Genomic DNA, 22,667 nt, shown 5'->3' with positions numbered 1-22,667 from the left:
AGTTGCTAAGCAATTAGACGAAAGAAGCCTATCAGCAAGAAGGTAAGATACATTAAGGCATTTAGTAGTTAAGGCCTTTCATGCACTTAACACCTCGTCTAAGCTTCATGCACTTAACACCTCATCTAAGCAAGAGAGTATTTATGTCCTGCGTCTCAGCCACTGGACGTTGGGCTTTGTGAGGCATAAGTACATACCGATGGCGGAGGCGCAGATAAAATGGAACATACTCCCTATGTATCAAAATGTAAGATGCCATTCGACATCATAGCTTCAAAAAAAAGTCTTATATCAAGTTACAGAGGGTATAAAAGAAAAGATGAACAATACACATCCTGTATTTCAGAAGATATAGTAAATAAAATGAACAGAGTAAAACAATTTCCTACATAGACTTCCCAAGATGTCCGGCAGGTTGCAGATAGTAGCCGCACAGTTAATCGGCACGGAACGGACAATCTCTTTCAAACAAAACCGTGTGCATACAAGATGGAACCACGTGAGTAGATCAGAAATTACCAGCACGAAGTAATGTATACCAGCCTCAAAGAGAGGGCCCCTGCCAGCTGAGTTCTCACACTTCAGAGTGCAGATTCGTTCTCTCCCATATTTGCTAAATGTAAATAAACAAGGGAAAATCTTTGAACTGCACGCAACGACCAAAGTTTACAACCTTCCATCATCACTGGATCAAAAGCTTCGGATGAACCAGCGTCATGCGGAAGACGAACCACCAGCTACAAGTTCTTCATCCTGACTGGGCCGAGACCATATACCAATGCTAAACTTACACTCATAGAATACTTGAGAACGAAAGGAGGACACCAGGAGAATCGAGCACACTCAGGCCCTGCAAAGAATGAAAGGTGGGTATCTCAGTCAGTATTCACATAGACTACACACACAAGCAAATTGGCATATCAAAACAAAACTGCACACCATTGTGCGTTTTAACCTTGGTTCTTACTTTGCTCTCTTATAAGCACTCTCTTGAAGGCAATTATAAATGCCAACATTACATTATTGCTCATTTGGTTCTCTTTAGAAGTCTTGTCTTACCAAGTCTGCCTGAGTGAACTTTTCAATCACCCTGATAGGTGCACAATCAAACAAGTCACACACAATCTAGTCTCGCTTTTAAAAGAAGGCAGCTACTGCCCGTAACTGAATGACGCAATAAAGGCAAAAATATTCAGCACAATATTCCTAGATACGGATGAGGTTGTTTTTTTTTTACATTCATGCTAATTGCTGTTCTCACATTCATGAACTTCTAGCATCAATATTCAACAACAATAAATCCAACTGGCAAGTACAAGAAGTTCATTTCTCAATCTCACTGAAACTTTGGTACTAACATAATATTGTCGCGCTCAAGTTAATGAGAATAATAATGATGCATATGCTAGTTGTGAACTGCAACCAGAACGCAAAGAATGGTCATGACACCATGGTAAATGAAATGCTAGTGACCAAACCTAACAGACAACCAGATAAATGTCGAAGAAATAAACTACTCTCTATCTCATTTAAATCACACCAACAATCACCAACTTGAGAAACAAGTGAAATAATTTACTCACGTTGCCATCAAATTAAGTGAAATCGTAAAACAGTAACTACAGAAATTTGTTCCTCTAAATAATCATAAGGATGGTTATTACTAAGTCTAGAAAGAATACACAGCAACTCAAAAAAGAAACTGCAAAATACAGACCCTTCAGAAGTGTGGTGTAAGTACCTACCACCGAAATGATTTTGACAGCATGATGATTGAGCTCTAAAACTTAGATTTCAAAGTTTAAAATACTCTGCACCCAACAAACAGCTAAGCTAACTCAATTCAATTGCTAGTTAGCTGTACCTCCCTGGTGGGAAGAGCAGTGGGCAAGGAATTGCCTCCCACTACTTCCAGAAGACTCTTAGTGTAGGGCCTGTCAGGCCAGGGTTGTCTCTTGGATTATTTCCAAATTGCATATATCCGTCTTCTTCTGGCTGGCACTTACAATGATTCTGCCCTCCATGAAAAACAAGCACATAGATACACGATCCGCAACTATAAACAGGGAACTACAGTATGGTTACAGGGTGTAAAGAGATGATATGATTGCTAAAACTATTTTTATCAGATTGGACAGCCTGATAGTGACAACTGCTTGCCATACCGCAAACTCTGTCAAGCAAACTAAATTCACTGAACCATTTATGAAATTCTGGCAGAGCTAGCAGATACATTTAGAGATATTTTAGACCAACCACCATTTAGATATCTCTTTTCTTCCTTTCTAAAAGTTAGTGAAAAGCCAGGTACAATGCAGTTTAAGGGACTTCTGGAACTGCAAAACGTCTCAATCTCACTTTGTAAAGGCAACATCTCAATTACCCACGGAACAAAAAAGGAATCTGCCTGACCAGGTAATTTATATGACAAACAAACTGAACACTTCACATGACCGTCACTGTTTGAGACCCAATTGCACACTCAGCTGCTCGCAGCTATCAACTACACAGGTAAACTTCGGGAAGATAAGCATCATCACTTGCATTCATGTGACAATAGCACAGCAAGAACACATTGACAAATTGTACACCATCCAGCAGTAGGAAGAACCGAAATGCATACACGGGACTGAACAATAATATGGACGGACCACGAACCAAGAGTTGGAGGGCGAGCGATCTCACACTACTGCGCTGGCACCGGCGCGTACCAGCGGCCGACCTCTTCGTCAACGTTGTCCTCCGCCTTGTGCAGAGCGGCGTGCACCACGACGAGCACGAAGCCGATGAGCAGCGACGTGAGGATGTTGGTGGTGGCGCCGGTGAGCAGCAGGAGGATGAGCGTGACAGCAGCGAGCACGGCGAGGACCACGCCGTCGCCGACGACGCGGCCGAAGAGGACGATGGGCTCGTCGCGGAGGAAGTAGAGGACGAGCCAGCCGACCATGCAGACGAGGAAGACGATGAGGGAGATGGGCTGCCAGAGGAGGGAGAGGAAGACGACGACGAGGACGACGATGGCGTAGTTCATGGCGAAGTGGGCGAGGTTGGCGCGCACGCGCAGGTAGGCGTCGCCGAGGCTCGGGGGCAGCCCGACGGCGTGCACGTCCGCGAGCTCGCGCCATGGCCGGCGCGTGGCCAGCGCCGTCGCGCCGCGGGCCTTGGCGCGGGAGATGAAGTCGAGCGGGGAGGCGCCGCCGAGGTGGGGCGCCCCCGCGGCGGCGGAGGAGGAGGTGGGGATGGTGCCGTACTTGGACATGGTCGCCGGCGGCGAGGGGCGGACCGCGGGGGGTCGGATCCGAGAGGGGAAAGGGGACGGGGGAAGGGAGGAGACTCGAGAGGGATCGGGCAAGGGCGATGGGATTAACGAATTTGGGATGCGACGCGAGGGTGGGGAACGCTGCCGTGCTGGATGCCCTCCCGTTACACGACACGGCGACGTGAATTTCGAGGGCTTTCTAGACGGCGACGGCCCCTGTTTTGTAAATCAGTTTTGCTAAAGCAGACGTGCCATAAGTATTGCACATCTAAATCCTATGTTATTGATTTTATATTAAGATCCTTGTGGATATTTTCTTTTTCTTTTTTTTTGTGTTTATGCTTGATACACTTACTTAGATGTGCAATAAGCAGAGCACATCTAGATGTGTCCTAAACGCACCCTTTGTAAATTCACGATTTCCCCGAATTTCACCACCGTATGGAACAAAGAAAACAATGTTATCATCGCTCCCGGTGCCGGTGTTTGGAAAACTTCTCTATTGATAAGAGCAACTCCAACGGGCCGACCCAAACGGATGATGATTTCGTTTGTTTTTTATCCGTTTGGGTCGGCCGCTCGCCCGGCGTCCGCCCTGTTTTAGATATGGGTTGGCAGCGTGCCCAACGCGTCGACCCATATGTACCGGTGTGGCCTGCTGGCCGCCATATTTCAACAGATAGCTCACTTTTGCATTGATTTTGCATTTAAACAATAGCCAAATAACATAGTTTGAACCGAATAAAATAGCATAGTTTTACAAGCCAAATAAAAATAAAAATGTCTCACATAGTTTTGCAAGTCGAATAAAGAAGATACATCTATTGGTTGTCAACGTGAGCCCACATATACTCAACCAAATCATTTTGCAGTTGCACGTGAGTTTCTCAATCACGCATGTCATGATGAAATTGGGTGAACTGTTCAAACGTTGCCGCTCCTCCATGCTCAGGCACAACATTCTCACCCTGAAACTGAAACCCTTGATCGTACAGACGTTCCGGGCGCTCGTCTTCTACGATCATATTGTGCATGATCACACGAGCAGTCACCATCTCCCACAGTTTTTGCGTGCTCCAGGTATTAGCAGGATACCGAATGATGCCCCATCGAGATTGCAAAACATCAAAGGCACGCTCGCCATCCTTCCTAGCACTCTCTTGCTCTTGGGCAAATTTTTTCCTCTTCTCTCCGACAGGGTTGGGGATTGTCTTGACAATAGTGATCCACTGAGGATAGATACCGTCACCTAGGTAGTATCATCTGTTGTAGTTGTGGCCGTTGATAGTAAAGTTCACCGGTGGGCTGTTGCCTTCGGCAAGCCTAGCAAACACTGGCGAGCGCTGAAGCACGTTGATATCATGTGTGATCCGGCCATGCCAAAGAAAGAGTGCCAGATCCATAGATCTTGAGAAGCCACGGCCTCTAGTACGACAGTGCAAGCCCTGACATGGCCCTTATATTGCCCTTGCCAAGCAAAAGGGCAGTTCTTCCACTCCCAGTGCATGCAGTCTATGCTGCCAAGCATCCCTGGGAAGCCCCTGCTGGCATTCATTGCCAACAAACGGACTGTATCTTCAAGAGTCGGCTCTCTCAAGTACTCAGGGCCAAACACAGCAATAACAGCCTTGCAGAACTGATACAAGGACTCTAGGCATGTAGACTTGCTCATACGGACGTACTCGTCAATAAGATCACCGGGCACTTTGTATGCAAGCATTCGGATGGCGGCAGTGCTTGATAAGAGGAGAAACCAATCTTGCCAACGGCATCCTCTTTGCACTCGAAATAGTCATCGTAGCTGACCACCTCCTTTCTAATACGGTTGAAAAGATGCCTACTCATACGGAAACGGCGGCGGGATTTTTTATGTTTGAACAACGGATTTGTTGTATCAAAGTAGTCCTTCCAAAGAAGGAATCGCGCCCGCTCTCTCGGTTGCGACTCAACACCGGAAGGTGGTCCGGAATGGAGCCACAGAATAACGGTCGCTGGTTGTTGAGGTGGTGATGGACCAACACGGCAGCCAATATCTCCTCCTCGTCATCAGACGACGAATCGTCGGAGTAGCAAAGGAAATTGTGAAAAAAGAACTCGTCGGCGGAGTCCATTTTGTACCTTGGCAAACTGTCGAACAGCTTGCGGGCGTCGACGAAGGAGACGGCCGGCGAAGGGAGTCGCGACACGCACGGGCCAGCTAGCTATCCCGCCAGCGTCCGACGAGTGGGCCGGTGTGCGACGAGCGTGCCTGTGAGGATCTAGCCGGGGCGGCGAGGCGGCTTCTTGGTCGCGGTGGCGGCTATGCCGGGGGGTGGGGTAATGCGACCGTTGACAGAAAAACGATGGCGCGAATAATTTGTCCAATCTTTCACGGTACGGTGTCACCTGAAACAGTGTGGCGCTCGCGATCTTGTAGATGCAATCATCACCAAAACAACACGCACACCCAAAAGAGAAAGTACCTGGACGATCTTCAGCAGATCAGCAGAAATTGAAACTCTAGAATCAATCTCAAACCAAAATCACAAAGCCTCAAAAGCTATCAACTAATATTTTGCGGGGGCCTGAAGATACCCCTGTTCCGCAACTCCGCCGGCGAGTCCGGTCCGAGGTTGCGGAGCGAGGGCGAGCGTCGTAGACGAAGTAGTCGAACACGCGAAAGTAAATGACACAGAGAGATATGGAGGAGACCAGCTTTATTAATCAATGATCAGGGATTACAATGATGGCTCCTCGTTGCTTTATATAGGGGGTAAAGGGTCAAGGGATAAGTACCCACTTAACGTAAAGTGGGGGAAACGGGAGGGGCTAGCCCATGCGATACGCACGAGGCCGCCGCCACCCCTGGTGGCCCCGGTTTCCCAATACTCCCCCTTGGGTAATTATCTGTATATCCATGCCTCAAAACTCCGAAAAACCCAGTGGGAAAAAATATGGAGAAAGAGCACACAGTATACGTTGTTGTATTGCACGAATTGCCTCGTCAAAAACCTCGTGTGAGAAACATCAGGAAAACTCACTCAAGGGAAAAAGAGTACAATCCACTCAACCATCAAGTTGAGTACTCGATCATCAGGATTGAGATTTTAGCGACGAGTTTGTGAAGTTTCTCCCCCTGAACCTTGCATCTCTCTAAGCCTCATCATACCGATTCCACGCACACACCTCTCTAAGGTTGATGCCGGTAATGATTTAGTGAACATATCAGCAAGATTGTCACAGGACTTAGTATGCAAAACTTTCACCTCATTCAACTGCTGCAGCTCATGTGCATAGAAGAACTTGGGACTAATATGCTTTGTGAGGTTACTATTCACATAACCCATCTGGACTTGTGCAACACAAGCAGCATTATCTTCATAGATAATGGTAGGGGTTTGTACGGTGTTCAGCTCACATGTCTGCTGAATGTGGCCGATCATCCGCCGAAGCGATACACACTCTTTTGATGCTTCGAATAGTGCCATGATTTCCGAGTGGTTCGTGGAAGTCGACACAAGTGTTTGCTTGGACGATTTCCAGGAAAACGCAGTTCCACCACAAAGGAAAACATATCCAGTCTGCGATTTGCAATCATGCGGGTCCGACAGGTACCCAGCATCGGCATAGCCTATAATAGATAGGTCTTGATTCCTCTTATAAAATAGACCAAGATCTTTGGTCCCTTGCAGGTAACGGAAGACGTCCTTGACACCTTTCCAATGTCTTTTGGTAGGTTCATAACTGTACCGAGCAAGCAAACTGACGGCGAACGCAATGTCTGGCCGTGTACAACTTGCGAGGTACATGAGTGCTCCAACTGCACTCAGGTAAGGAACCTCTGGTCCCAGAGTTTCCTCCCCCTCTTCCTTTAGCCTGAACGGGTCCTTGTCTGGCTGTAAAGATCTTCCGACCATCGGGGTCTTAGAAGGATATGCCTTATCAAATCCAAATCTTTCCAACACCTTCTGGGCGTAGGCCGACTGGTGCACTAGAATCCCATCAGGGGAATGTTCAAGTTGCAGACCTAGACAGAACTTGGTTTTACCCAAATCCTTCATCTCGAATTCCGACATCAGGTAGGAACTCGCTTCCTCAATATCCTCAGGTGTACCGATTATGTTTAAATCGTCCACGTACACCGAGATTATACAGAATCCATCTTGGGATCGCCGTATAAAAACACATGGGCAATCTTTATTGCTCGTGTAGCCCTTCTCATGAAGGAAATCACTTAAGCGATTGTACCACATTCTACCAGACTGTCTGAGTCCGTACAGTGCCTTTTGAAGTTGAACACTGTATAGACCCCTATTTGCTCTATCATGGTTCGGAACAGGGATACCTTCTGGAACCTTCATGTATATGTTCGAATCCAAGTTACCATATAGGTAAGCAGTGACAACATCCATTAGTTTCATTTTCAAGCCCATGTTTACTGCCATCGAGATCAAGTATCTAAAGGTAACTCCATCCATGACTGGGGAATAAGTCTCCTCAAAATCGACACTTGGTCGTTGAGTGAACCCTTGAGCAACAAGCCTTGCTTTGTATCGTACTACCTTATTATTTTCATCTCTCTTTCGAACAAAAACCCACCTATGGCCAACAGGGCGAATGTGGGGAGGAGTTCGACAAACTGTTCCGAACACCTTCCTTTTGTTGAGAGATAATTATTCGGCAGTAATTGCGTGCTGCCAATCTTTCCAATCCGACCTTTTCTTGCAATCAGCGAGCGTGTTAGGCTCAGGGTCAAGATCTATGATTGAGGCAATTTTCGTAGCAAAGTTGATGTCGACAATCACCGTTGCTCGGTTCAGGGACTCCCCCGTATAAATATAATTTATGGCCATTTCGTCATGGAGCGCATCTGGCGCAAACACTTGCTCTACCAAATTTCCCATTATGGGAGCAAGGTCCTTTAGATTTCCCGCGCCGATGTGTGCGCTCACATCTCCGCTGGGTGTTTCCCCTATGGGAAAGTTTAAGTCCGGAATTTCGTGCACTGAATTTTCCGTACTTGTGCCAGGTCTCGACTGGCTCCCCGTTTCAATTTGGGGTACTTTGGCGACAGGCTGTGATAAATCTCTCTTATCCTTTTTCGTCGGGCGTCCCCGAGTACTTGGGATTTGAGAAGCCGGATTTCTCGTCCTTTTAGGCCTTTGGACGGGAGCGGGCATACCATCATTTTTCTTCAGTATTTCAACCCTTTCTAGTGCATTGCGCGCGTGCACATGCGATTTTGTCACAGTCTTTAAGTCACTAAAGTGGTCGGGAAGTTGATTTGCTAAAGACTGCAAATCTATTATCTTTTGGACTTCTCTCTCAGTCTCAGCAGTGCGCGGGTCATGAGCGTGGATCCCCGTGGCTTGCCACGTGATTTCTCGACTTTTAGCATCAAGGGGTTGATTCTCTCCCCCTAAAGTCGGGAAAAGATCCTCGTCAAAAATGCAATCAGCAAAACGAGCCGTGTGACAGTCACCTGTCATGGGGTCCAGATACCTGATTATGGACACAGTCTCATAACCAACGTATATCCCCGACTTACCGAGCGGGCCCATCGCGGATCGCTGAGGGGGTGGTATTGGTACATATACCTGGCAACCGAACCTACGAAGGTGGGAAATTTTCGGTGCCGACCCTTGCGCAAGTTGAACAGGAGAGTGGATGTTGTAGGCCGACGGTCGAAAATTGATGAGATTAGCCGCGTGTAACACCGCGTGGCCCCAACATGTAGTTGGTAAATTACAACCCTGAAGGAGCGGTCGGGCAATGAATTTAATTCTTTTAATCAATGCCTCGGCAAGTCCATTTTGTGTATGAACATGTGGTACCGAGTGCTCAACTTTGATTCCCATTGCCATGCAATAATCATCGAATGCCTTTGAAGTAAATTCTCCGGCGTTGTCCATTCGAATAGACTTTATACGATAATCCGGGAAATTATTCCTCATTTGTATGATCTGTGAGATCAATTTTGCAAAGGCATGGTTCCTTGTTGACAGCAGGCAAACATTGGACCATTTAGAAGAAGCATCAATGAGCACCATGAAGTACCGAAACGGCCCCGTGAGGGGCTGAATTGGACCGCATATGTCCCCTTGGATACGTTCTAAGAACGCGGGGATTTCATCCCTCGCCTTGAGGGGCGATGGCCTAATGACTAACTTCCCCTTAGCGCATGCGGAGCACACGAAATCAGCGGGATTCGGGAAGTTCTTCACGTTAACATTATGGCCATGTGAGTTGTTAATTATATTTCTCATCATCCTAAGTCCGGGGTGGCCTAACCTATCGTGCCAGAGGCAGAAGAGTTCAGAGCTTCTAAAAACGGTCTTGAGGGTAGTGTACACGGGCGGTGCTACTATCTTAGTGTAGTATAGCCCTGTGTCAAACGAAGGAAGCCTTTCGATAACATGTTTACCACCTGCATCCCGCTTTGTGATGAGTAGGCACTCCTTGCCGTTTTCATCATCGGTCTCAGCATGGAAACCATTAGCGCGGATGTCTCTAAAGCTCAAAAGAGTACGAGTCGACTCCGGGTACAACAACGCATCATTAATGATCAAAGTTGTTCCCATGGGGAGTATAATAGTGGCTCGTACGGAGCCAACTATGTGAGAACCGCAACCGGCGATTGTCATAATACTTTCCGGAGATTTTTTAATGGACTCAAAGTATTTAGTTTCTCGTAAAATGGTATGAGTGGTGGCGCTATCGGCAAGGCACGTTTCCTCCATTCGGGCTCCACAAGCGTTCTAAAATATGACATCTAATTAATGTAATGAGGAAGAAAATACATTAAAAATAAATGCACACATCTCAGAACATAACATGCTATCATGTATAAATAATGGAATAAATGAATAAATGTCATCCAATCGCCAAAGTAAAGAATAAGTTTATGCTCTCATAGAGCTTACAACCAAATCGAATTTATTCAATTTTATTGTATCAAATCACGGAATCATGATAACCAAAGAGGTATGCTAAGTGGACTCGGTGAAGAAGCCATTCACTTCCGCCGCAATCTCCATACTAGTGAGCTGATCCTCCTTAGAAATCATCTTGGAGGCAGCATCAATGTCTAGTGGCGGCGCCGCCGAGGCAACCATGTGGTCAACCTCCATGGCGACGTGGGCGTCGGTAGAGACCGCCAAAGCTGCCGCGATGGGCACCACGGGGGTCGCCTCTATGGGCGCAGCAGGGGGAGTAGCGATCATCACGGGTGCCGCCATGGGCGCCGGTGGTGCTCCCTCCTGAACCAAGGCGAGGTGCGTCTCACGCGCCTTCCGAGCCTTATATGCATCAACGACCTCCTGTGGTGCGCGGCACTGGCGGGAGAAATGCTCCACCGAGCCACAACGGAAGCAGTCCTGAGGCCTTTGCCCTCCCTTGCCCGGCTTGTTCTGCTTAGCCGGGGCGGGGGGTGAGGGCCCTTCTTCTTGCCCTTCCGGCCCATCTTCTTCTGTTGAGGCTTGCGGACTTTGAGAGCGTTCACCTCCTGGCGAGAACTCCCCCCAAGTGGTTGCGCGACAAAGTTCTTTTTGAGAACCTCGTCCTGCGCCTCCGCCACCTGGAGGACGTCAATCAACTCTGAATACCTCGTGTAGTTCCCCTGGCGGTAGTTCCGTGAGGACTGGACCGCGTCGGGGTGGAAAGTGGATAGGGTTTTCTCAATCTTCTGGGAGTCGGTAATCTCAGTACCACACAACCAAAGAGTCGTACAAATCCGGTGGAGAGCCGAATTGTACTCCCCAACCGTCTTGAAGTCCGCAAACCTCAGACGGATCCACTCTGCCTCTGCACGTGGCTTCACAGTGTACTTCAGCCGCTCAAACCGCTGCTTAAGAGCGGTCCAAAGGCCAGAAGCACTGCGCTCAGCCATATACTCATCTTTCAGAGTAGGTGACAGGTGATGACGGAGAAAGTGCAGAGCCTGCGCATTCTCAGTTTCGAACTTGGGATCAGTGACGGCCAGCTGGGCCCCCTTACCGATCGCCCTCGGGAGGGTTTTGCCCTGGAGAAAGATCTCGCAGTCCGAGGACCATGACAGGTAGTTCAGCCCTGTCTGGGCCAACTCAGGAAACTCCTTGTTGACAATTCCGGCCATCTGCGATTTATGCAAAAATCATGAGATTACAGCAGGTAATCTTTTGCACAAAGCGATGTTGATAAACTTATTCGATAAAAAGACGTTCCAATATTTAAAACATGCTATTATATGACTTACTAAATGATTAAGAGTGCTAAACAATTAATCTACAGTAGTAAAATCATACAATAATATCATGTTACAAAAGATAGCATGTTAAGCGCATCTAGTATGTGAAAACTAGCCCAAAAATTGAATTCCCGAGGCATTTTTAAGCCCAAATACGCATTTTCAGCGAAAACAGACAGTTCCAGGGACTTATACGCAAAATATTACAGCAGGAATATAGTCGCATAAATTTACGGTACTGCGGGGGCTAAAACGTAAATAACCGCGCGTGCGCTCTCTGGCCTGGCCCTTGTTCGTCTGCAGGCCGAAAAATGGGCCGTCGGCCCGTGTAGCCAGCCCCACCGCCCTCCTCTTTTTTTTATGGAGGGAAAGGGGAGGCCCATTGCGCACAGCCCGCTGGGCCGGCCCGCTTGCCAGCTCTGGGTCGCTAGGGTTTCCAACCCTAGCGCCCGAGCGCCCGAGCGGCGGCGGCCTCGACAGGCCCGTGCGCACGCACGGTGCGGCGGCGCGCATGGTGCGGTCGACGGGGCGGGGTGGCGTGGCGCGGCCAGTGGCGCGGCGCGGCCATGGCGCGGCGGCGGCGTCAAATGCCAAGCCAGCCAGCTCGCCGGGCGTGGCTACCTCGCGCGTACGCGGGGCGGCCAGCAGCCGGGCGGCGACCAGCGCCAGGCCAGCACGCACGCCGGGCGCGGCTACCACGCGCGCACGCGGTGTCGGCCAGCAGCCGGGCGGCGACTAGCGGAGCCGGGGCCAGCAGGGCACGCGGCGGCCTCGAGCGTGCATCGGGCACGGGTACGGCCAGCTGCTTTGGACGGCTTCATCTGGACGTCGGCGTCGGGATCTCAAAAACATCGCCGTGTTCATCGGGAACATCGACGGCGCGTGGCACAACGAGTGCGTTGCGGCGGTACCGTGATCATCTGGATCACGATCTGTACCGACTCCCGTATAGTGTACTCAACAAGTCTCTCGTGATCCAAAAACATCGACATTGGTCGGCGACGTATTCGTCCGCTCGTGTGACGCCCGGATAATCAAGCTACAGTAAACCTCTGCTGATGGAGCCACGTCACCTCGGTTACTGTGATAAACTCGAGTTAGTTCAAAAATGATTCAAGTTAAACTATAAAATATAGGCAAACAGTAAAAATTTCAAATATCAAAACTAAAATGTTTGGGTTGTGTCAAATAAATCGTAAGTAATTATGGTGGAGGATCCAAGCTTTGATAAAATGTTTAAAGGCTCTAAAACAATTAAAACAATAGTGAAATCAATTAAACAAATGCCTATTGAATTTATAAAATGCTAAAACTATTTTATTATGGGTTAAGGATTAATCTCACAGTAGTTTGTTGATAAATACAAATTTAGGCACTAGTGGTGATTTTTGTAAAACAAAGAAATAAAAATAAAAGAGGAACTAAAATAAAACAGTAAAAGAAAAACAGAACACAGAAATAAGAAAATAAAAAGGGGCCTAAGTTCTACTGTGCACTTAGGCCCACTAGCTACAGGTGCGGCCCAGCCCACCTGGAGTCCCCTCCTTCCTCCTACTGCTCATCCGAGCTCGGTGGCCGCCGGGCGCTCGTCCAGGCCGCGGATGGCCACGCGGCGACCATCCACCGAGCCCCCGCACGGCTAAGGCCGCCCCCGTACCCCGGGAAACCCTAGCTACCCCAGTTTCCCCCCTCGCTCTCTCTATCGCTCCCGCTGCGAGCTTGCCCGAGAGCTCGCCGCCGCGACGCTCGATCCCGCGGCCACCGTGCCCCGATTGCCCCGACGACGTGCCCGAACGGCTCCCCGCCGTCGACTACGTCGACTACGCCATCGGGACCGAGCCGAGCGCCTCTACTCCGACCGGAACGAGCTCGTCTTCAACCTTCGGATCGCCGGCGTTCGTCGCCGATTCCGGCTACCTCGCGCCCTCCCCGAGCTCACTGCCACTCCCTACGGCTCCGCTGTGAGCTCCCGCTTCTCCTCCCCCTCTCCGTTAGCTCGCCCACGTTCCGTAGCCGCCGTTGCCATCGCCGCCCGAAGCCCACTCCGCAACGGAGCTCGTCACCGTCGTCCTCGTCGATGTCGTGCTCACCCGAGCTCGCCACCGTGCTCTAGGCCTCGCCAGGACCCCGTAGAGCCTCCCCAGTAGTCCTGCCGTGCCCTCTAGCCGCAGTTCGCGCGAGGGCCGAAGTCCGGCGTCCGCCTCGCCGCTCGCCGTCGACGTTCCCGACCACCGCAGCCTCTGCCACCACCCCAGATCGCCTCGCCGTCGTCTTCTCGTTCGAACGAGTCCAGCCGCGTCCGATTTGAGCCACCGTAGCGCAAATCCGACGGCCTCCCGTGCGCGCCGCCGTGCGTTTTGGTCGCCGGCGTTGCTCCGGCCGCCGTGCTGACCTGGCGCCAACGTGGCCCTATGGGGGCCACCCCAGTGAGGCTGCCAGGGGGCCCCGGCGCCCCAGTTGACCGCGTTGACTCTGGTCAACGCAGTTACTGTGCACTGACAGGTGGGCCCCGTCTGTTAATTAGGCTAATTAAACATTTTTATAAATAAAATTAACTTATTAGATTAAGCACTCACTGACATATGGGGCCCACCCCTCTAATTAGACTGTTAGTTTAGTTTAAATTACTGTTAGACTAACAGAGGCTGACATGTGGGTCCCACTGGACCCACCTGTCTGGTTTGACTGGTCAGCCGACCTGTTGACCTGCTGACGTCAGCGTTACCTCATGCTGACGTCATAATTCATTTTTGCTAAATTCAAATAATTCCAGAAATTCAAATAATCTTTGAAAATTCATATCTTTTAAACCGTAACTCGGATGAAAATGTTTTCTACATGAAAGTTGCTCAGAACGACGAGACGAATCCGGATACGAGGTCCGTTCGTCCACCCCACCTCCCTAACCTATCGAACTCGCAACTTTCCCCCTCCGGTCCGTCTGTCCGAAACGCGAAACAGCGGGAATACTTTCCCGGATGTTCCCCCCTTCACCGGTACCACCTACTGTCGCGTTAGGACACACCTAGCACTGCTCATTGTCATGTCACGCATCGTCATGTTTATGTTTGCATTGTATTTACTGTTTCTTCCCCCTCTTCTCTCCGGTAGACTACGAGACCGACACTGCTGCTGCCCAGTTCGACTACGGAGTTGACGACCCCTCCTACTTGCCAGAGCAACCAGGCAAGCCCCCCCCTTGATCACCAGATATCGCCTATTCTTCTCTATACTGCTTGCATTAGAGTAGTGTAGCATGTTACTGCTTTCCGTTAATCCTATCCTGATGCATAGCCTGTCATTGTTGCTACAGTTGTTACCCTTACCTGCTATCCTACTGCTTAGTATAGGATGCTAGTGTTCCATCAGTGGCCCTACACTCTTGTCCGTCTGCCATGCTATACTACTGGGCCGTGATCACTTCGGGAGGTGATCACGGGTATATACTATATACATTATATACATGACACATGTGGTGACTAAAGTCGGGTCGGCTCGAGGAGTACCCGCAAGTGATTCTGATGAGGGGGCTGAAAGGACAGGTGGCTCCACCCCGGTAGAGGTGGGCCTGGGTTCCTGACGGCCCCCGACTGTTACTTTATGGCGGAGCGACAGGGCAGGTTGAGACCACCTAGGAGAGAGGTGGGCCTGGCCCTGGTCGGCGTTCGCAGATACTTAACACGCTTAACGAGATCTGGGTATTTGATCTGAGTCTGGCCATTTGGTCTATACGCACTAACCATCTACGCGGGAGTAGTTATGGGTATCCCGACGTCGTGGTATCAGCCGAAGCTCTTCTTGACGTCAGCGACTGAGTGGCGCGCGCCGCATTGGACCGTAAGCTCGCGCTTGTATTAAGGGGCTAGGTCTGCTTCCGGCCGCGTACGCAACGTGCAGGTGTGCATAGGGCGATGGGCCCAGACCCCTGCGCGCATAGGGTTTAGACCGGCGTGCTGACCTCTCTGTTGAGCCTAGGTGGGGCTGCGACGTGTTGATCTTACGAGGCCGGGCATGACCCAGAAAAGTGTGTCCGGCCAAATGGGATCGAGCGTGTTGGGTTATGTGGTGCACCCCTGCAGGGAAGTTTATCTATTCGAATAGCCGTGTCCCTCGGTAAAAGGACGACCCGGAGTTGTACCTTGACCTTATGACAACTAGAACTGGATACTGAATAAAATACACCCTTCCAAGTGCCAGATACAACCCGGTGATCGCTCTCTAACAGGGCGACGAGGAGGGGATCGCCGGGTAGGATTATGCTATGCGATGCTACTTGGAGGACTTCAATCTACTCTCTTCTACATGCTGCAAGATGGAGATGGCCAGAAGCGTAGTCTTCGACAGGACTAGCTATCCCCCTCTTATTCTGGCATTCTGCAGTTCAGTCCACTGATATGGCCCTTTACACATATACCCATGCATATGTAGTGTAGCTCCTTGCTTGCGAGTACTTTGGATGAGTACTCACGGTTGCTTTTCTCCCTCTTTTCCCCTTTCTATACCTGATTGTCGCAACCAGATGCTGGAGTCCAGGAGCTAGAGATCCCGAGGATGATTCTACATGGAGTTCGGCTTCGAGGAGTAGTTAGGAGGTCCCAGGCAGGAGGCCTTGCCTTTTCGATCGTTGCTACTTTTGTGCTAGCCTTCTTAAGGCAAACCTATTTAACTTATGTCTGTACTCAGATATTGTTGCTTCCGCTGACTCGTCTATGATCGAGCACTTGTATTCGAGCCCTCGAGGCCCCTGGCTTGTATTATGATGCTTGTATGACTTATTTATGTTTTAGAGTTGTGTTGTGATATCTTCCCGTGAGTCCCTGATCTTGATCGTACACATTTGCGTGCATGATTAGTGTACGGTCAAATCGGGGGCGTCACAAGTTGGTATCAGAGCCGACTGCCTGTAGGAATCCCCCTTTCCACACTCCTTGGCCGAAGTCGAGTCTAGTCATTGAAAAACTTTTACTAACATGGCTGTGTGGCTTACGGGCCCACGTCGCCATTGGGTGGTATTAGGATCTTTTACTCCTTGTCTATACTCTGGGACTCTGATCTCTCTTCTATTCGGGTTAAGTGAATTTTACTAAATCTAACATTAGGATCTCGTTATCACTTTCACCCGGAGAGCCCCTTATTACTGATGATCGTCTGCTGCACGTGAAGACCCTGAAGATACTCTCCGCTGATAACCCGAGAACTTGTGTTCATCGCTTTTGCAATTCCCTTTCATCGATAAACTCCTATGGATAACCACGTATACTCGCCATTCATACAATGTTTCCCAGTTGATCTTGTTATTACAAGATACCCCGAAATTCTCTCTGTTGTTCCGAGAATCCTTTGAGCTTACTGCCTTGCTGTTCTTTGTCACCTGAATACCCCTACGGATAATTCTCGCACTTACCGAGTATCCGGTCATCCCCAGTTGATTCAAGTATTCCACAATAGTCTTCAAAATACTATTCGATCTTCCGAAAATCCTCAGGAGCCTATTGCTCTTGAAATTCTTGTTTGCTTGCATTATGGTTAATCCCATAAGTCTCGTAATCTTATTGGCATCTCTTGTCATTATCATTTTGAGTCCGTTGATTCAATTTGTTGCGAATGCTCGCAATCCTCAATCATATCCTAGAATTCATTCTTCCGGCTCAGACGTCATTTTAAACGTGAGCTGGATCTCGACCTATCAAATTGCCATCGATTGTACCCCTAAGCCTACTCAACTTATCCATCCTTGATCAGAGCGTTGCTTCTGACCCCCTGAGTTGGAAATCATAATTCTTTTGCATTTGAACTTTGAGTTAGTCAGTTGTTTCTATAATCAGATCTCCTTGCATTCTTCTTCCTCTGGTTGAGTACCGATGCTCACATCAGATCCCTTGTGGACCATCGGTTCCTTTGTTGGATTTTATCCGACAGTGTCCTTCCTATTGAATAACCTTGTGAGCCTTTCCATGGGTATATAATGCCTTTGGTAAATTGTATCATCTGATTTTGAACAATGCTCTTCTTTCGAGCTTGTAATATTTACTCCGAAGTTTGTGGTATATGTTCCTAAGATGCCTTGATGGGTTGAACCTATGCCTTTCATAATATGTGTGAACTCGAAAGTTTTCATGAGTCATACTCTTCTGGTATTTTGCCAGATAAAATTTTCAACACTGCAACTTCATCAAACGCGAGAAGTGAATGAAAGGTTATGCATTGAAGAAGTGGGAGTCGACCTTGAACTTTGCGTTCATGCCCATGGACACGATGTAGATCTTATCATTAAAGCTTTTCTTAAATTAATTATTCCCTTGGTATAAGTTCATCTTATATCTGGGATCTGGCCTTTTGCAATCGTGGTTCCGACCATGTTCTCCTTTAAATACCATTTCTCGTACAAGTTGAGCACTTGTCTTCTGCAGAGCAATACCCCAGTCCAACCTCTACTTGATCTGTCGTCGAGTATTACCCCCTGGTATCTCGAGATTATCACGGAACTGCATAACTTCTTATGAGTTCTTCATCAAGTATACATTCTCACTGATTCCAATTTTCCACGGGCTCCGAGTTATTAAACACTCAAGGACATCGATAACTGAATCGAGTCCGCATCATGATTAAACAACTCTTAATAATCTCCTTTGTTTACGAGTTCGTACTCGATCACGTCATCCCTAGCCTGCTCGGCTATGTTATTATCGTGCCGATTTTAACTGTGCTACCTGGTCTTTATTCCCGGAGCACCACCTTCGACGCTGAGCTAAGCTTACGTCGATTTTCCTCGTCATATCATTTCGCCTTGAACAGCAAGCTTGATTTCGAGTTTGTGTCGTACCCCTGGTTCCAATAACTTTTCGCTTCATCATTCCTTTGACTTGATGTCATCGCCGATCGATTACCTCTTCATAAATTCTCGCTACAAATGTGTCGTGAACATCATCAACATTCTGAGCTCTTCCAAGATATCTATCGAATTCTGGATGAGAAATACCATCCTTGCCCTCGATGATTTGTTTTATCATCGACCATTTTATCGCCTTCCATTCAACACAAACTTGTTCGTGTTTTGTGTTGTACCTTGATTTCCTTGCTATCTAGCTTATGATATGTTCTACCTTGGAGTATTACCATCTTTTATGTCAAGTATGTCGTAAGAATTTCACCACCTCGTATGACATCTTGGTACAGTGATACTTCTCCCCATCACCATTCTTTCTTGGTCCCCGTGTTGTTTCTAAAAGGAATACCGACCAATGGTCTGTGATGTGTAAATTCTAAACTTCTAGCAACCCTATTGCTTTGAAGTTATTGGTCTATAGTTTCATTCTACGTCTATGGCTTAATGAATCATCATTCGACATTGATTGTGCTACCTAGCCCATATTTCGGGTGCACATTTCAACCAATGTTTAACTGTGTATGTTTTCCTCGAGCATACATCATTAAGTCATTCGATCTAGCTAATGTTATCTCCTTGTTCACATAGTGGGAAATCCATCTTTTGGAAATCTCAATGGATTGTCGCTGAGTCAATCAGTCACCTCCTCACCTCTCCTTGATGTAATGATGAACCCTGGTTCGGAACTCGCTTCCATAGTTCATCTCCCGAGAATCTTCGATGTCGTTTCGACAATTTGTGTTGCACCTTTCTTCTCAGGCATCCTGAGTCTGAGTTATCCTGACACCAATCAGATCTGAATCTCGGTCAGATATGATGGTTGGAACATATTTCCAAGAGTTATAACATTGGCCTATTTATGACCCGGTAAGGTGATGATACCCAGCACACCTGGCGGGAGGACCTATTGTTATAAGTTTTCCCTTTTAGCAAGGTTAGCTATTCTTCCATGAGGAAATTGTAAGACTTATTCTATAAGTTGTTCCTGATGGATCCTTTTTGTTTCCAAAGTCTGATCTTCACCTGTTGACCATGTCAATGCTATCTCGAAGCATGTCTATGGTACTCCGATTTTCAACAGGAACATTTGAAGCCCAATGCTAAATGTTTCCTGCTCAATTATCCAAACACCGTTGTATGGGTAATGTCATGAAATTTCTCTCCCCTACCTAAAGAGTTTTCTACATTATATCCTGTCATGAATATCATGCTCAGCTTGTCCTTGGGAAGGATATACCATTGAAATATGTGTTTAAACACATTTTCCTTTCCATTCTTCTGTTTAATCTGATAATCATATTTTCCTTTCCATTGTTTGGTTTAACCTTTCTGGTGATCTATATGATCTAAGCAGTAATATTCTCCTGCTTATGTAAACACCTCGGTGTACAACTCTGTCAGTAAGACCCTGTTACTATTGTTGGTGACATTTCGGTAACCACCGATGGACGAGAACTTTGCCTAATGGTCCGCCTCGTTTCAACGAGCAGGAAAATGGTTCTCTTCGTCCCTCGCCCTTGGTACCGACGATGTTGCTGACATATAACTGACAGGCTACCCTCTGACATGCCTTGCTATCATGATCGTGCAAGATGTCACCGCCCTTCCTACTTTTAACCCACATGGTGGGCCCATAACCCACAGTTCCACAGGATCGAAACCTGACTCTCCTGTGTACCCCCTGTTCCCAAATTTATTCATCGCGCGTGGCCTCGTATGTAATTCACGACCACCGACCTACTGATCTATACTGGCATCAGACATAACACTTATTCCGATTGCTTTGAATCCCTTTCACACTTTGTTTCAGGCTTCGAACGATTGCCTACCCGTTTGAAACTTCTCATGGTACTTCCTTACTTGCTCTCGGCTTTTCTTAAGATTTAGTTCGAGAGTTACTTTCCGCCACCTTCCCCGATGATATTGACCAGATAGTAAAACCTTGCAGAAGTCCGTTCTTCCAGAATACCCCTTACTCTGTCGTAAGTACGATGGAGTTTCCGAAGAAAGGACGACAACTTGATCATGATGACCTGAAACAGCAGAATGAAGACATCAATGTAATGGATAAACCTCTTCGAGAAGAACAACCAAGACCAAGAATGCTCCTAGAATTTCGTAACCCGAACCTTCCCCCTTTACTTCCCTCTTAAATCTCGGGACGAGATTTCTTGTAGTGGAGGAGAATTGTGACGCCCGGATAATCAAGCTACAGTAAACCTGCTGATGATGCCACGTCACCTCTGGTTGATAAACTCGAGTTAGTTCAAAAACGATTCAAGTTAAACTATAAAATATAGGCAAACAGTAAAAATTTCAAATATCAAAACTAAAATGTTCGGGTTGTGTCAAATAAATCGTAAGTAATTATGGTGGAGGAACCAAGCTTGATAAAATGTTTAAAGGCTCTAAAACAATTAAAACAATAGTGAAATCAATTAAACAAATGCCTATTGAATTTATAAAATGCTAAAACTATTTTATTATGGGTTAAGGATTAATCTCACAGTAGTTTGTTGATAAATACAAATTTAGGCACTAGTGGTGATTTTTGTAAAACAAAGAATAAAAATAAAAGAGGAACTAAAATAAAACAGTAAAAGAAAAAACAGAACACAGAAATAAGAAAAAAAAGGGGCCTAAGTTCTACTGTGCACTTAGGCCCACTAGCTACAGGTGCGGCCCAGCCCACCTGGAGTCCCCTCCTTCCTCCTACTGCTCATCCGAGCTCGGTGGCCGCCGGGCGCTCGTCCAGGCCGCGGATGGCCACGCGGCGACCATCCACCGAGCCCCCGCACGGCTAAGGCCGCCCCCGTACCCCGGGAAACCCTAGCTACCCCAGTTTCCCCCCTGCTCTCTCTATCGCTCCCGCTGCGAGCTTGCCCGAGAGCTCGCCGCCGCGACGCTCGATCCCGCGGCCACCGTGCCCCGATTGCCCCGACGACGTGCCCGAACGGCTCCCCGCCGTCGACTACGTCGACTACGCCATCGGGACCGAGCCGAGCGCCTCTACTCCGACCGGAACGAGCTCGTCTTCAACCTTCGGATCGCCGGCGTTCGTCGCCGATTCCGGCTACCTCGCGCCCTCCCGAGCTCACTGCCACTCCCTACGGCTCCGATGTGAGCTCCCGCTTCTCCTCCCCCTCTCCGTTAGCTCGCCCACGTTCCGTAGCCGCCGTTGCCATCGCCGCCCGAAGCCCACTCCGCAACGGAGCTCGTCACCGTCGTCCTCGTCGATGTCGTGCTCACCCGAGCTCGCCACCGTGCTCTAGGCCTCGCCAGGACCCCGTAGAGCCTCCCCAGTAGTCCTGCCGTGCCCTCTAGCCGCAGTTCGCGCGAGGGCCGAAGTCCGGCGTCCGCCTCGCCGCTCGCCGTCGACGTTCCCGACCACCGCAGCCTCTGCCACCACCCCAGATCGCCTCGCCGTCGTCTTCTCGTTCGAACGAGTCCAGCCGCGTCCGATTTGAGCCACCGTAGCGCAAATCCGACGGCCTCCCGTGCGCGCCGCCGTGCGTTTTGGTCGCCGGCGTTGCTCCGGCCGCCGTGCTGACCTGGCGCCAACGTGGCCCTATGGGGGCCACCCCAGTGAGGCTGCCAGGGGGCCCCGGCGCCCCAGTTGACCGCGTTGACTCTGGTCAACGCAGTTACTGTGCACTGACAGGTGGGCCCCGTCTGTTAATTAGGCTAATTAAACATTTTTATAAATAAAATTAATTGTTAGATTAAGCACTCACTGACATATGGGGCCCACCCCTCTAATTAGACTGTTAGTTTAGTTTAAATTACTGTTAGACTAACAGAGGCTGACATGTGGGTCCCACTGGACCCACCTGTCTGGTTTGACTGGTCAGCCGACCTGTTGACCTGCTGACGTCAGCGTTACCTCATGCTGACGTCATAATTCATTTTTGCTAAATTCAAATAATTCCAGAAATTCAAATAATCTTTGAAAATTCATATCTTTTAAACCGTAACTCGGATGAAAATGTTTTCTACATGAAAGTTGCTCAGAACGACGAGACGAATCCGGATACGCAGTCCGTTCGTCCACCCCACCTCCCTAACCTATCGAACTCGCAACTTTCCCCCTCCGGTCCGTCTGTCCGAAACGCGAAACAGCGGGAATACTTCCCGGATGTCCCCCCTTCACCGGTACCACCTACTGTCGCGTTAGGACACACCTAGCACTGCTCATTGTCATGTCACGCATCGTCATGCTTATGTTTGCATTGTATTTACTGTTTCTTCCCCCTCTTCTCTCCGGTAGACTACGAGACCGACACTGCTGCTGCCCAGTTCGACTACGGAGTTGACGACCC

General features: G+C 48.6%; 1 protein-coding gene across 1 annotated transcript; it reads right to left on the bottom strand.

Moving 5' to 3' along the window:
- Positions 1–313: 313 nt before the first annotated feature.
- LOC123077402 (PRA1 family protein F3) lies at positions 314–3,411 on the bottom strand. Its single transcript, XM_044499672.1, has 2 exons — positions 2,659–3,411; positions 314–850 (listed from the first exon to the last, which is right to left on the bottom strand). Exon 1 carries the CDS (start codon positions 3,257–3,259, stop codon positions 2,687–2,689), a length of 573 nt encoding a protein of 190 aa, XP_044355607.1. The 5' UTR covers positions 3,260–3,411; the 3' UTR covers positions 314–850; positions 2,659–2,686.
- Between the last annotated feature and the right edge of the window lie 19,256 nt (positions 3,412–22,667).

This window comes from Triticum aestivum, chromosome 3D (assembly GCF_018294505.1).
Source record: "Triticum aestivum cultivar Chinese Spring chromosome 3D, IWGSC CS RefSeq v2.1, whole genome shotgun sequence".
Classification (NCBI taxonomy): Eukaryota; Viridiplantae; Streptophyta; class Magnoliopsida; order Poales; family Poaceae; genus Triticum; species Triticum aestivum.
Note: the sequence above shows the minus strand (reverse complement) of the source record. Positions and strands in the feature narration are given on the sequence as shown.